At 35.7% G+C, this 15,399-nt stretch overlaps 1 protein-coding gene across 1 annotated transcript in view; it reads left to right on the top strand.

Annotated features, from left to right (window-relative positions):
* IQCH (IQ motif containing H) overlaps positions 1–15,399 on the top strand; it is a 70,751-nt gene that overhangs the window by 4,940 nt on the left and 50,412 nt on the right. The window contains 4 exon segments of the mRNA XM_048046202.2: positions 1,751–1,873; positions 12,327–12,438; positions 13,061–13,189; positions 14,216–14,441. Of these exon segments, the coding sequence (XP_047902159.2) occupies positions 1,751–1,873; positions 12,327–12,438; positions 13,061–13,189; positions 14,216–14,441 (590 nt within the window).

Here is a 15,399-nt window from a genome sequence, read left to right as displayed (position 1 = left end):
CCAGCTTAATTGTAAGACCTTGGATGATATAGATGGAAGAGACCAATGATACCATCCCGCAAGTGTAGAATTGTCACTTGCCATAGATTATTATTATTTTTTATTATTAAGCATTTCAATTCTTGTTACACTTAGTGGAATTTGCCACTCCAACGCTGATCATTTCACTGTCAGTCTGACTGGGGAATCTGAATTGTGAATCATCTCCTATTTTAATTGAGAAGGTACTCAATTTTCCCCCAATTCTTGTTTAATAGCACAAGCAGTTTCCTTTCTGTACAGTGGTGTGCTATAGTAATAAAATAAATAACACAAAATCACTGACGAGGTGAAAATTGAACTTTCTGTCTCTGTGCAGCCATGTGGGTAAAAGAGTAATTGGCTTGGATAATAACTTTTGTTCTTATAAACCCAAATCTAAATGAGCGTCTCATTGATACATCTGCTTGTAATTACTATCAAAAGAAGGGAATATATTGTGCAGATAAATAAATTCAACCGGTTTTAGTGCTCTCACAAAGTAATACAATTGCTTAATAGTTCAAATATACCTCTAATGATTCTTACACTTTTTATGGACTATTTTATTTGTCAAAAAACATAATTCTCATAAATTCCTTTTTATGTTAACACAATGGAAATCTCAGTAGAGAGTTCTCATCTATAAATATGTTTAGTTGGATCTCACATGGTAAGAGGGGTTTTTGTATTCCCCTATCCATGCAGTGGGAATTAAGCACATAAAGTGGCAGGCCTCTAGCTCCTCTGAATTGCCATAGCTCTGTGGACTTGTCTGGCAATCCGTTAGTTCCTGCCATCTGAGGATTCCTCCCTGTTTGGCATTGGGTGGTAAATAAACCCTGTTGAGTGCAGAGACTAGTTAGCAATGAAAGCACTGGGAGAAATTACCACAATTGATACAGATCCAGGTGTAAATTAAAGCACATGCATGATGAACTGAAATGTTTTCACCTTAAGATGCTTTTATGACAGAAAAAGCCACCTCTGGCTTCTATACAAGAAGTATGTGCTTTAGATTAGAAGGGTGTTGCGTATGTCTGAATCCACGTTTATGGTTAGACACATACTTTACATACTCTTGACTAGTTCACGAAATAGTTTTGTAAAGCAGAGATGCAAACTCCGTCAAAAAGCTGATCTGAGACTTACCTGAGACAACATTCAGGAAAAAAATAAATAAATAAAATAGCATCATAATCAAAATACTTTTTATGTGAACAGCTATATTTATAAAATGTGGCTGTATTAACTCTTTCCAACAGGATAAGTTGTATTAATGTTCATAACAATGAGTTGGGATTTTTTTAAACATTCTTTGTTTTGTCCGTGTTTCCTAATTTGTATGTATCGAAACATTTGTTTTATAGCAAAGGTAAATGGAATCAACAAATGGCCTATGTTAATCAAATGAGTCAAGCTTGATTGTCCTTTCCACTTAAAATTTAACTCAAAGACATGCAAATCTGGAACTTTCAGTACTTATACTGAAATGAATTGAACAAATGTTGGTAGAAACATGTATAGGAATGGTAATTTTATGCCTTGCTAAGTCACTTGTGTAATCAAAAACACTGTTTTTGTCATTGTTTGCCCAGTTCTGTGTGGACAGTGAGTTAACATGATTATTTAATCATCCTATTGCAAATTTATGAACATGTTAGTCAATTCCTGTTTATAAACGCTTCTGGCCTAGTGCAATTATTTTTAGACTGTGCATATTCTGTTTCAGCACCAGCTGGAAATGGATATGAAAATTATGCTTGACCCAGAGAACATCAACAAGAAAGTTGTCTTAAAACAACAGAGCTACGAGATCAGGCTGCCACTTATAACTAAGAAAAGACCTGTTCCCGTGAGTAACTTTTACGTATTATGGGTTTATATACATTGACTGTTCATTATTAAAGTTAATACGTATCAGACCTAAATAATAAAAAAAATGTATATATTGTAAGTGAAAGTACCCCATAATTTTCCATTTTTTGATATTCCTATGTAACAATCAAAACATTCTGAGTGACAAAGGGAAAACAAACATAGAATGTAACGGGTTTAGGTAACAAGACCCCAGTACAGCAAAAGTATAAGCATACATGGGAATGTGCGTGGTGGGTAATCTCAGTAAAATCAGGGTCTGAAGATAAATTGGAGCTTGTGGAGTTCAGAACGTGACACAAAGATCAAGGAAGACGTAAAAGGAGTTTTGTTGATAAGAATGGGCTTTCAGTTGTTTGTTCCATGGCTGTTTCTTTAAGAGACATGAATGCCTTCAATTTTCAAATGTCAATAGGATTGTTATGAATGAGTGAAAAATGCTCGTACATTGCTTTGATGCTGTTTTTAATTGACTTTTTTTAAAGAAGCAATCCTACCATAGGGCTATCACACCAGAAATCAGTGTCACTGCAACAGAAAAATAGGGGTTATACTAAATAAGAATCAGAATCCTAGACTGAATGCATGAATTTAGGTGTCATTTGCATCTTATTTTTCTGACGAGCTTTGGGAGAGAATGTCCCATTCTGCTTCTTATTCCCGTGCCTGGAGGACTTGCTTTGGAATGTGAGGGACAGATTAAGATCCTTGGGCTGCATGTGGAGATATTTCAGTGTCTTATAGATCCCAAGCATGCTCACTGTCCACCTACAAGGTGTTCTGAAGCAAGCTTTTCTTTTATCTCTGGTCAAGATATTTCCCTTAGTACAAAATAATTATCTAAAAAAGCTGAGACTGAGCACTGCTCATAACACGCTAGTAGGAGTATCCTGACCAGCGGCCCTGCTATCGCTCTTCTCTCTGGTCTTAGAATGTTTAAGCTGTGTAACATTAAGTTTTGATTCTTCCAAATTTCTGTTCTGCAGAACTGCTGCTCCTCTTAAACAAACATGAGGATGGTTTTCTTTAAAGTATGCTTTAAAAAAAAAATTGATAGCCACAGGCATCCTCAAAAATCAGTTATGTTCACAAATTCAGCGCAGTACTGTCCACATGAAAGAGTATGCCCAATGGTCTCTCACAAGGATGCTCTTCTAGAATTTAATGTTTGTAATAGAAGTATTATGCAGCAAGCCCATTGCCATAAGATTCTAGGGTGCTTGGTTTTAAACAACGTAAACAGAATCTGTGAATGGCACGGTTGTAAGCTGCCACTTATAAAAAATGATTTTTGAAAGCTGTTGCCCAGACTAAGAGGTGATTTGTCTAACCCTGTGATATAGAGTTAATTAGAAAAAAGCATCATGGCTAATGGCTTTTTAGAACCACTCTAAAACACTCACAGAGAAGAATATTATACTACTGTGGAGAGCCATGTGTTTTACCACTCTCACTGAAATGTATACTGATCAGAGAAAACTTCTTAATGTTGACTTAAATTACTAACATTTAATGTAAATTAGTCAAGCTCTCTGATACATATTTACAGTTGCTTAGAAACTGTTTATGACAGGGAGATTGGCTGATAAAAAAGTAGGTATTTTCCATCTGTAATTTATTCTGCAGTTTTACTGAAGTAGACACTAAAAAAGTTCTTGAATTTCATGGCACAATCTGTGTTTTGAAATGTTCTGTCTTCACTGGGGGGGGGAATTCTGCAATTGGATTTGCAAAATCCGCTGCCAAGATTGTGAATGAAGGCATTTTTGTTAAATATGATGTATACAAGCACTCAGTGAAATGATAGCTATAGATTGCCAAGAGTAGCTAAAATAAATCAGTGTGTAGTTGCGGGTCTAAAATTATATGGTCTTTGATTTTGGAAAAATAAACAGCAATTAAAGTACCTATAAGAAGAATTAGGTTAGCTACTACCTACCCTGTTTTTTCTAATCTGCCATTAGAGGGCAATATTTGTACATACACACACACGGGCGGACATATGCGTATACCCATGTACATGCCCTATGTATGTACATGAATTCAAAGATTATCTCCCAAAAAAAATCAGTGGCAGAAAGACTCCTAGTGACAGGAATGAAAAAATAATCACTCGATTAACTGCATTCAGTTTTTTTCTAAGAGTTGTCAGCCTCCCAGTTTTCAAGGAGACCTGAGCATTTTAAAATGTGATTAGATTAAAAACAAACTGGTTTTGATCTAACTAGTTAGGTCAAGCACAAAGTTCACAGACTTTTTCCTATCCTGCCATTTTAGTAGCATGAAAAATTATTTTCATTTTCGAACTGAGTAACGATCTCATTTTTTCATGAAAATTTTCTTTTCTTACTCTTTTGGTGTTTACTGACGCTGAATTTTATGACAGAAACTAAAGGAAATTAATTATGTGGTTACTATGGCCCTTTTGTACTTTTTTGGTTTGATAAGCACTAATGCTTCATCCTCTGTAACATTCCGTAGTTAGTTTAAAATGAGAAATGTAATTCTGTTTGAAACACCATTGGTAGACTGGGCATCCCTTTATTTTGTAGACTGTATCTGGATAACAAATGAAAAATGATGAGTAGATAATTATTAAATATGTACGCTTCCCATGGAGGATCTAGCAAAACAAATAGCAATCTGAATTGCAGCAAAAATAATTCTGACTAACTGCTGCAATGTAGAAAAGATTCACAACTATACCTTTCGTTTTCATAGGACTGCTGTTCTTTTATAGAATTATTCTGGCACTTCTTGGTCCCTGTTTTCATATAAATATATATTATACTGTAAACTTAGGAACCTTTTAATTTATTCATGAGTTAGAATTTAATACGGTGATGATTTCTAGCCTTTATGAGTTGCATCTTATATAGCGTGGCTTTAACGGTGATGGCAGTGATTCTGTTTTGTTGGTGTTTTTTTTAGCTAACTTATTTGAGTGCAGTCACTCTAATCACGTCCTCAGTTATTTGTTCTTTATTTGGTATTTGCATCATACTAATCACTAATGCTTATCACTGAGAGTCTATTCATTTCTGAAATTTTAAATTAAGGCAGAGCAGGGCAACTCTTTTCATTTCAAATGATTAGAAGAAGCTGTAGAAGAAAATCAGGTGTTTTGGTCCTCAAAATCTGATTGTGTTTTAAACCTATGCATATGGCTATAATTATAGTCAAAGCATAATTTGGCATTGGTAGCAGAATGAGACTTAAACAAATCGATGTTACACCACAGTAATTCAAAATAAGCTTGTTGCATTTGTATTATGGTATGTAATCATAATAAGCAGTACAGTGGATTAATAAAATCTTCTCGTCAGTAAAAATAAAAAGGAAATAATTGGTGAGATGGAGTTAACTTAACAGATGACTAAAGTCAGCATCCTTTCAACCTAGAAATGGGAACGTGAAGGTCACCCCCATCTGAGATGACAAACGTTGAACGTTTTGTTGGTAAACAAATTAATCTTTTGAAAGGTCACCATTTGTTTTAAGTTTTTATCCAGTTCTTGTCATCTGGAATTGGAGATTGACTGTCATTTTGCTAGGTAGGGGTGCAGCCAAAGCTGCTGAAGCTGCTTCTGTACGTATCAGCATTCCTTGACAAAACTCAGTGCCTGATTGTGATGCTATGGGCTGCTGGTTTACAGCTGTCTCTGGACAAGAATGGAGGCCCACCCCTGAATTCCAATAAGATGGTCCTGCATATTCTGCCTCGTGTAAGCTGGCCCTTTGCCCGCAAGTAAAATGTATTGTAGTTCAAGCCAGCAATTATCTTCCTTACTTCCTTCTGTGCTGCTTCTGTTCCCTTTTTCAAAAAACAGATGTGGGATTCACCAAAGTTCTCCATCTATTCTCTCGTGCACCTGCTATGGCAGAGTTTTGATGGAAGTAAATTTCTGGGAGAGCTAGCAGTAGGTTACGAAGGAGCAAAGCTTGATTTTTCCAATTACATGGAAAATTGACGATTCAGAGCCATCTCTGGTTAGTTTAAGAGCTTAAAGTAGGTAAGAATAATGCATAAGACCTGTTGTTAAAGATGCCTAGCTGCTGCATATTGAAGGTTATATGTTGGGCTTTCCATTGAAATTGGAGTTTGTTCTATTTAGATAACCAAAATGTGACAGAAATATTTATTATTATCTCGGTATTACATCTCAGGGAAACTGTATTAATCATTAGGTAGATAAAATGCTGGACTATGTAAACTGGAATGAGAAAGACAAACTTGCATTTTCTACATAATTTTCCTACTTGGAAATCTCCTTGAATAAAAAGACAACCAGTCTTAAAAATGGTTCTTATTTTAAAGTTCGTAGAGACTGTTACAAATTTTGACTCATCTGACTTTAAAATAGTTCCACTCACACTGATGAGAATTTGTCCTTTACTTACCATTGGGTATTTCTGCGCTGAATTCCATATGCTGGTTCTTAGTCTCGGAGGACCAAAATTAGGTCATTTGAAACCAGCATCAAACACTTTATTTATTTACTATTTATTGCTAAGATTACTTGGCTTAATTATCAGAATGGGATTCCTTTTCAGAACAAACTGATAGATAATGGAAATGTCAGTGAAGCTATTCTTTTATATTGCTTCCTTGCTTTGCTGCTTACTGTATAGATCAACACCAAAGCAAACACATCAGTTTAGACTGCAAGGCTGTAAAACTACAGAATGCAATTAAATCCTACAGTAATCTCATCTAGAAAAAAAACAACGCTGACCTGATCTTGTGTGGTTAGTAGACTCAAGACTGGACTTGATGTCCTACCAAGATCCCTTCTAACCAATATTTCTATTAATTCTATGATTCAGTGCTTGAGGACAAAGTGAAAGTCGCTTAGCACCTCTGTCTTAATTTCACTTGAGTTTCTTGCAGTCTGAACTGATTTTCTTCCGTTGCTGGAAACTTGAAGACCTCCTCCTTCTGCGTGAACAGCAGGACCTGATGATTTGTAACCAGTTGTTGGGCAGACTCATTGAAGCCTCTCAATAGGCTTCCATTCTGACATAGAACTTCTTTCTGAATTAGTTACCAAAGCAGCTTTGCCTCTCTCTTATAGCAAGGATGTCTAAGCCATACTTTCTTCATGTGTTTATATAGTGTCATGATCAGGAAGCTTCAAAAGTCTTGGTAAGGTAGTACTTAAGTTTTCTACCCTATTCATAATTCTCACTAACCTGTTGTAGAAAAAATAAATAGGTGGGTCTGAAAAATTTGATCTTGATGGCTTCAAGTTACATATTTATTTGCTACTTTCCAGATATTTGTAATTAGTTTGGTTGCTTAAGAGTTGTTGGTTTTTGTTCTTTTTTGTTTGTTTGTTTTTTCTCCCCAAGAATTGTAGTTAAACCATTAGGGCTAGAATCCCTCAACATATCCTTCACCTTTCTAAAAACAGGCACTGTGAACTTTTCCAGTCTTCTAGTAGAGTTTCCATTCTACAAGAGTCCTACCAGCAGTTCTGAGATTGTTTCAGACAGCTCTTCACGTATCCTAGAATGCATTTCATCAGGATCCACCAATCTGAAAAACTCTAAACATTATCTGTTTTGTTCCTTAAGGTAGCCTGAGACCTCTTCCCTTTTGCACTAGGATAAAGCAAGTTGATTCTACTCATAATTAGTTCCTGTTTTAATGATAATTATGAATGTACTCGATGATGGCATTTTTTATTACCCAGAAGTTTGTTACTTGCATCTCATTGTTTCTTACCTGTTCACTTTATGATCGTTTTCTTTTCTCTGCATGTTTTTTTACTTCTTTTGAGATCAATGAAGACCATGATTTATCAAGTTTGGTAACTTGCTGTCCTTATCCTGCTTCATCTTTGGGATAGTTTGATCATGTTTCTCAAGTACTTTTTGTCTGAGGAACGTGCAGTTCGACAGACTTCCAGTTTCCATTAGAGCTGCCTTCTATAAACTCTTAGCTGCCCGTTTTCTGAGCATATGGAAAACTGACCTTAGTTCTATTGATTTTATTTGACTATGCTTCATCCTTCTCTTTGTGGGGATTACAAACATCAAATTTCAGCAAGATCTTCCTAATCAAAAATATGAAGGTAAATGGCAATTTGCAGCAGATAGTTATGAAATGATAGATTGCTGCTATATACCTTTTCCACCATTGCTATCAAGCTATGTGGTTTTCTGATAAGAAAATCTGATGTATCTAATCTTCTGGGTTGATAAACCATAGTTCTGACACATGATGTTAATCATCTTTTCTCTGTATTTAATACCAGCCTATATTCTTTTCTAGGGAAAAAAAAATATATATATATAAATGTATTTTTAAAAGCACTTGTTCTAGTTAGATATTGCTGTCTAGGTAAAAAGAAAACAAATAGGGAACTAATCAGAAAATCCCGATGGTGTTACAACAAGTGCCCTATTTAAAATGAAGCAAAAAGAAAAAAAATCAAGTGGGAGAGGTTTATCCACAGGAGAAAAACACTTTAGAAAGGGTAATAGAATTGTTTTTCTCGTGTCCCAGGTTAATTACACTCAGAAGTGCTTGAAATGAAAAAATAGTTTTTCAGCACACTCCAAGCATATTATACAGAGTAAGCCTTACTCTGCACTACAGATAAGTGCTCCCTTCCAGCCCTATAAAACTATACTTTAAAAGTACCCATGATGAACGAGCAGGCTTTGTGCTGACTTCAGACAAATATACTTGCTGAATCATAATCTTCATAACAAACTTCACTAGAAGGCGTTATTCATGCAGGAAGATGTCTGTGACTCCATTCACCTCGTAGCAGTTAGGGTGCATTGCAGCTCTTCAGAGTTTGGTTCTGCCAGACAGAAAGCAGGTGAGGTGCCTACAGGTTAGGGTTAGAGAAGGTGTGATCTTTTGTTCCATGCTGGTTTGGGGCTGTCTACACTGAAAACGTAAAAGCGCTAGTTCTAGGAGCTGCCAGTTCTGGAATATGTGGTGTTAAATCCACTAGTTTTTGTGTTTATGCCATGAAAGCTTTTAAGTGTGAGTAAAGGTTTTAAGCTGTGCTGACCTAAGTAGACATAAATTCATTGAAAACCCTTTAAAAAGATAAAATCTTTTAAAGATCTTTGAGTTGTCACTGAATAATAGTAAAATAGTAAATAGTAAATGTTGATACTAAAAGTAAACGTTTTTCTTGCAGTACTTACTAGTATTTTAAGCTATTTTTATTTTGAGTTGTCTTCATTTTAATGAAAATAACTGATGGCTGAAAGTGTTTTGCCAAATTTTACTTTGATATCTCACTGAAGTCTTCAAGAGGGAAAATAATGCAGCAAATAGGATGCTGAAAGAACATAAAAGAAAGGTGTAAAGCTTGTGTGGGATTTTCTTAGCTAACGGTTTTGGGTGAGCTCCATAGTTCCACTGTGTTGCCTGTATCATGTAATTTCATGGATCATAGTGGCACTGTGCAATGTAAAGCAGAGCTGAAATTGCATTTCAGTTGCATGTGTCCTTTTTTGAAGCTGACACCTACTATGGAGTTTATAGAATTAAAAGATATGGAAAAGAAGAATTAAATATCTACCTCCAGTTAAAAATAAAAACCTCTAGGTTGCTTTTGAACTCATACACTCTACCCAAACTGCTTCTCTATGTAGCTTATTACATCTGTATGAACACAAACAAATACATGCGTTTCGTAGTGCTGTTTATCATAAAAAAACTCCCGGGTTTTAAACTAGGATAAAACTGACCAATGGTAAAATCAGTGCTGCTTTACTGATACGATAACAATAGTCTGAAAAAAGTAGTCACTGTATAATTAAATTTTTTTCATTTTATATATTTTTCTTGTTTCCTCCGCAAACTGCTTGAGCCGAGAGTGAGTAGAAAAGTGTGGTTTATTATTTCCTTTTCTCAGTATCAAGCCACTTATACACCGGCTGGTATAAAGTTAATCTTGGTTATATGCTTATTGCTATTTTCTTGGAACATGAGGACATGAAGGTTCATACAGCTAGATCCCTTAAAGCGTAATGCTTCATAATGGCCGTAACTGAAATGAGTGCCTATGATTTCTCTGAAAGATTCTCTATTATGAGAAAGCCTACATATTTCCTATCTCCCTAATGTCTCTTGTGGACAATGTTATTATACAAATTGGAAGGAAAAATTATAATAGTTTATTTTGATCTATCTCATTTCCCTATTAGACTTACAAACAGCTCTTTAGAATTTCCTATCCCTTTCTGTAAAGTTGATGGCTGATGTTATTTACTAATTGCGACACACTAGTCCTCAAAAGATGCCAATCACATCCTGGATCCTAGTGCACTAAAAGATATACATAAGCATGATAATCAGTCATTAAAAGCTAGTATTTTAAACCATGTAGTCCTGATGTGTTCTATGAAAGCAGTAAGTAGTATTATTTTCATTTTGCAGATCTATCAATATTTTGTAGCTTTCAGATCTTATGTACTTAATGCTATTTTAAGGTAGTTTATCCTTCATAATGAAGTGATTTTTTTAAAAAAAGTAAATTCAAAAAAATGTCCAGCACATGTTATTAGGTTGTCTTCCATATAGCTCATCAGTAGGTTTCAAACCTTTTTATACAATATAAGATTTTCTAATCATTAGACTAATAGAGTAACTCATAGCAGATCATTACCCACAAAAGCATGGGACGTTTTTTATTGGGCCTCACAGTTATTTAACAGCTAAAGATGAGACCAGGAAGTTGAGGTCCACTCCAAATTGTGACGGAGAGGCGTCTTGTTGTGTACAAACCTGTCTGCTTCCCTGTCTCAGTGTGTCCCAGTTCCTCCTTTTTACATTTTATCTTGCACTAATCTCTCTGTTCCTTATCAAGCATATCCTAATTTTAGGTGCTTGATTCTCTGTCCCCATCCAAACCCTTTAATCCTAACCTATGTGCCAAGCTCTTTGTCCAGCCTGTCTCAATGTTCTTTGCCCCATTATCGCCAGATCTTTTACCTTGTCCAATCTACCTGTTGGCTTTCCTGGTTGCTAAAAGATCTAATATGTGCTTCCAATACATTTCTTGTTCCTCAGATTAATAATAATTTGCACCCATGTGCTGGCACTTTTTTACCCTCTTCATTCAATTTTAGTCACTTGCTTCTTGTGTTGTTGGGACACAGCATGGGAGTTACTGGAGAACCTGTACAGCTGCACTTGCAAAGGAAGTTCTGAGCATCATATATGAGAGCATACCTACTCCTTGGGTAATTTAGCTGCTAAAACTAATAAAACTTTATTTAGATTTCCAAACCTCCTTTGACAGAGTAAGGTTTGATAGACAGTTTAAATTTTCCTTTTGCTTCATCAAAACACTTGAGTTTAAGGTGAATCATTCATGTCTCTCTATGTTTATCTTTGTCTTATGTTCCTAGCATCAGCCAGGTAAGAGAAAATAGTATCATCTTCTGCTGGTAGTGGTTCACTATCTTCAAGTGAGAGATCTCAGTGATGTTACTTGCCGTGAAGTTGCATGTGCTGTGATGCTTTAAATCCGCTGAAGATCTGGCTCTCTGTTTCTTTAGGAGTTGAGTACAACTCACATTCTACATGAAATAGTATGTATATTCCTAGGCAGAAAGAAACTGAAGATACTTATCATACTGGAGAAAGAAAAAAGTGTGATGATAACGTAGAGTTTTTGTATTTTAAATATGAAAGTGTAAGGTAGCAATATGTTCTTTTCCCTGCACAATGCTCTGTTTGTGCTCTAGTGATCATAACAATAGGAGACATGATATCACTATCCCAAAGTGATATGTGTCACTGCTTGAATTCTTGGCACTTAGAGCCAGCAGGTTCCATTTTCTTCTGGCAAGCACAGGTTAATTGGGGAAGTAAGGGAGCTTTAATCCCCACATTAGCACAGCTAGTGTGGCACATGCTTCCACATCACATTATCAAGCTGTGTTGTTCCCTGCTGTAGTTAAAGAAAACTTCAGAAGTCTGAGATACTTTTTGATCCCTGATTTCTGAATAGTTTCACATACTTTAATTCCTTTAGTATTCTTCCCTGTAAAAATTTATTTCCATATTTTAAGAAACTTCCTTTTCTTTCTGGTGCCTTGTCTGTGTATGCATTTTATATATGCAAAGACTGTTCTATCAAGAAGCACTGTGTTTACAATGTACTCATTAAAATTGAGCAAACTTCTTGTGATCTCTTTAGGAACTAGTACACTGATCTTTGCATAGCAGAAATCACACGACATCAATTGGATTTAATTAACTTTATTTTAAATTAATAAAGTAACAACAGTAGAAAATACTGTAGCATGTTCATAAGTGGTAAATGCTTGTTCTGTTACATTATTAAATCTTATTCATAGCGGAAATTAGATTTATTGTTACCTGAGTAGGCAAGTGTCTTTTGCAAATCCAGGATTTCTGTGTGTTAAAAGAAGGTTCTGTCTCTTCCTAGATGTGTAGTCAGAAGACAGTGAAAAGTCACACAGCTAGCAACCTTTGGGTTTTGCCTGCCTCTCACCACATGGATTCTTCCTTACCCCTGTTAGATGAAGATATAAAGAAAGGTGAGTCACAGAAGCCTGTCTGGGTACTGTTGCCAGGCACTAGATGTATGCTACATAATCAGTGTTGTTTGCTCTTTGTAGCAGGTATCTGGTAATCAAATTTTCCGTCACCTCAAAACTTTTAAGAATTGTCCTCTCAAACATTGCAAAGGGTAGAGATCAACTTCAGACTACTTACTTCATGTGGTAGCTAACCTTAGGAGACAGTATGCTATTTTCAGCATCATCCTTCCTGATTAAATTATATTGTAAATCACAGAGTTTAGTTGCTACTTGAAAGAAGAATTGTGTATGATGGAGGATTCTTGTGTGACCAAATAAAATGATCAAGATAAAGAGTCATGATTAATCTCTGGTTATTAATCATTCAATTTTAATTAGTCCTGCACTTGGGCTATTTTAGCAATCGATCCATAGTCATAATTACATTGTTTACGTAATTACAAAGATTATCTTCCTTGTGTGTCCTCATTAAAAAAAATACCTGCTGCTTTTCTAGTTTGGATTTGGAATTGAAAGAACTTGGGTCTACCTTTTGTTTAATTCTTTCATTATTGTTACTATTTTTTTTTTTCATTACTGGAATGTATATGAATTGTTCATTAATGTCATATTCTCATAGGTATTCTGAGCCTAACTGAACGAAGGCTTATCCCTCCGGCAGCAAAGATAACTCTCCAGACACCTCGTGTTGTATCCAAAGCAGCTCCTCTCCATGAATTTCACAGGCAGCACAAGAAGTCAACTGTAGGTGAGTACAAATGATTGATAACAACCATGAGTTGCATCTCCAACTTCACTTTCAGTCCCTTGTTTTGTCTCTCAAGGAAGAAGCTGTCTAACAAGTACTCAGTCAAATTCTTAAAAATACTTAGTGCATAAAGATGCACATGAGCATCCTGTGTCTTTCAATTGAACGGGAATGATACTTAGGCCTAAAAAAAAAATATTAATTTTAATATTAAATTAATTAATTAAATATCAATTAGAAATTAATATTTCTTAATCCCTGTGAGGATTTGGTCACTGCTCATTTCTGAAAATTCTTATAGGTTCCTACCTGCATGTTTCAGATTCTAAGTGCCTGAATCTAATATCTGACCATCAGAGTTATAGTAAAGCCAATGATACTGAAAGTGATTGTAAACATGACATAACATCTGATCAAGCCTCTGTTTTGCCAGTGTGATGAGATGAATGGCTCTTCATAAATGAACGTACTCAGGGTAACAGGGTTCTGATCTACTACAAAGAATGCTCAAAACTGTTGTTGCTACAGCTGCTTGTGGCATCTGACAAACATACCATCAATGTGAAAAGGAGTGTGAGCAAAATGAGGTGTGGGCGTAGTAGCAATCCCTATAAATTTCAAAGTTTTTCTAATGAAACGTAGTAGTTGGAAAACTGAAAATATATATGGAGTAACATGGAGTATAAGTGCTAATATTTTGATGTTATTATGCTGTATGTTACTACTAGCTGGCTTGGTATGAACTTTAGAACATTATAAATTAAAGTTGTGATATGTTTTTCCTTAACATAATTTCAGTCTTCGTAATAGTAACCTGTTACAGCTTGGTTAGGCTTAAGGTCAGCCAGTGACATTTCTACATGGGTTTTGGATGTGTCCTGAAAATTGTAACATGCTTGGACATGAGAGCAAACTGGAGCATGCCAGTACCTACTAGCATATGGTGGAATATCACTGTGATGCTGTTGTTGTGCTCGTTTAGCAATGAAACTTGTGAGTATTTATTTATTTATTTGTTTGGTACAGGAGAAATTAGTACTAGGGTGGACCCTGAGAATACAGACACTTTCACCTTTCCAAACTCAAAGGAAGCAATTGATGGCCCAGATTCCTCTAGCCAAGGTAATACTGCACGACCTCTATCCAGCAGCTCCATGGTTTCAGCAAGAAAATCAAAGCCAGCGTGGACATATCCAGCTCAACAGCTGGAGTCTGAATTGCAGACTCCCTCTCAGACACAGGTATTTAGACGGTGAGGATAATGAAAGTTTTATCCATGTTGTTAATACTGTCTTCAGCAGAGTTGTTTTAGGAACTGACTGTGAATTACTGAATTGGTACAGGAGGGTTTGAACCAAAGCCAGTAAATAGCAAATGTTGAAGTAAGTCAGATATACTTCCTATATTGCCATTTTCTACTTTCTCAAGTGTATCTACCTTTTCACTGAAATTTAGAAAATCCATCTAGAAAGGATCTTATGAGGTTACCTAGACCTTCAGGCAGAATTACCTATACTTGTAATAATGTGGACAGATGTTTTTCTAACCTGTTCTGAAAACTTCCGGTGATAGCGGCTCCACAGTCTCCCTAGGCCATCTGTTCCAATGCTTAACTGACTATCTTTACTGTTATAAAAGAGTTTTTTAATGTCTCATCTAAATCTCCCTCATTGCAGTTAAGCAAATGTAGTGTTTCCTTTTATATTTATAGAAAACTATAGGGGAATTTGACCTTGACTGCTTAATGCTTGCTGATTATTCTTGATCCCCATGCAAAAGGGGTATTTTTAAAAAAAATTTTTAAGCCTAAGTATCATGTTCCATAGGACACTGTCTGGAGTGTTGTTTGATCTTCCCAGACTTTTTGACTTGTGTGCTATTGAGATCTTTATTTGCAAGGGAACTCAAGAAATGGAAGTCAATGAGTTATTAAACTCATAAATAAAATTAATTCTTTAAAAATAGTGCATTTAGATTGACAATCCGAGCTAATGCGTTGCTAGCTAAAGTTGCCAGAAAATAGGAAGTTCTGTTAAGATGCAGGAACGTTTCTGTTTCAAATTTTACCTTGGCTGAATTTATAGGCCAGGATGTTATCCATTCTCCTGAGATAAGTGGAGGCAATCTGAGTAAAGACTGCTGTTGCAATTACTGTTTGATGTGAAGTGCTGTGGAGCTTCATTTTTATGTTTGATAAATCAGTGGTTGCT

Source organism: Anser cygnoides, chromosome 11, assembly GCF_040182565.1.
Source record: "Anser cygnoides isolate HZ-2024a breed goose chromosome 11, Taihu_goose_T2T_genome, whole genome shotgun sequence".
Taxonomy (NCBI): domain Eukaryota; kingdom Metazoa; phylum Chordata; class Aves; order Anseriformes; family Anatidae; genus Anser; species Anser cygnoides.
The sequence above is the reverse complement of the archived record's forward strand: the minus strand, read 5'-3'. Positions and strand labels throughout refer to the sequence as shown.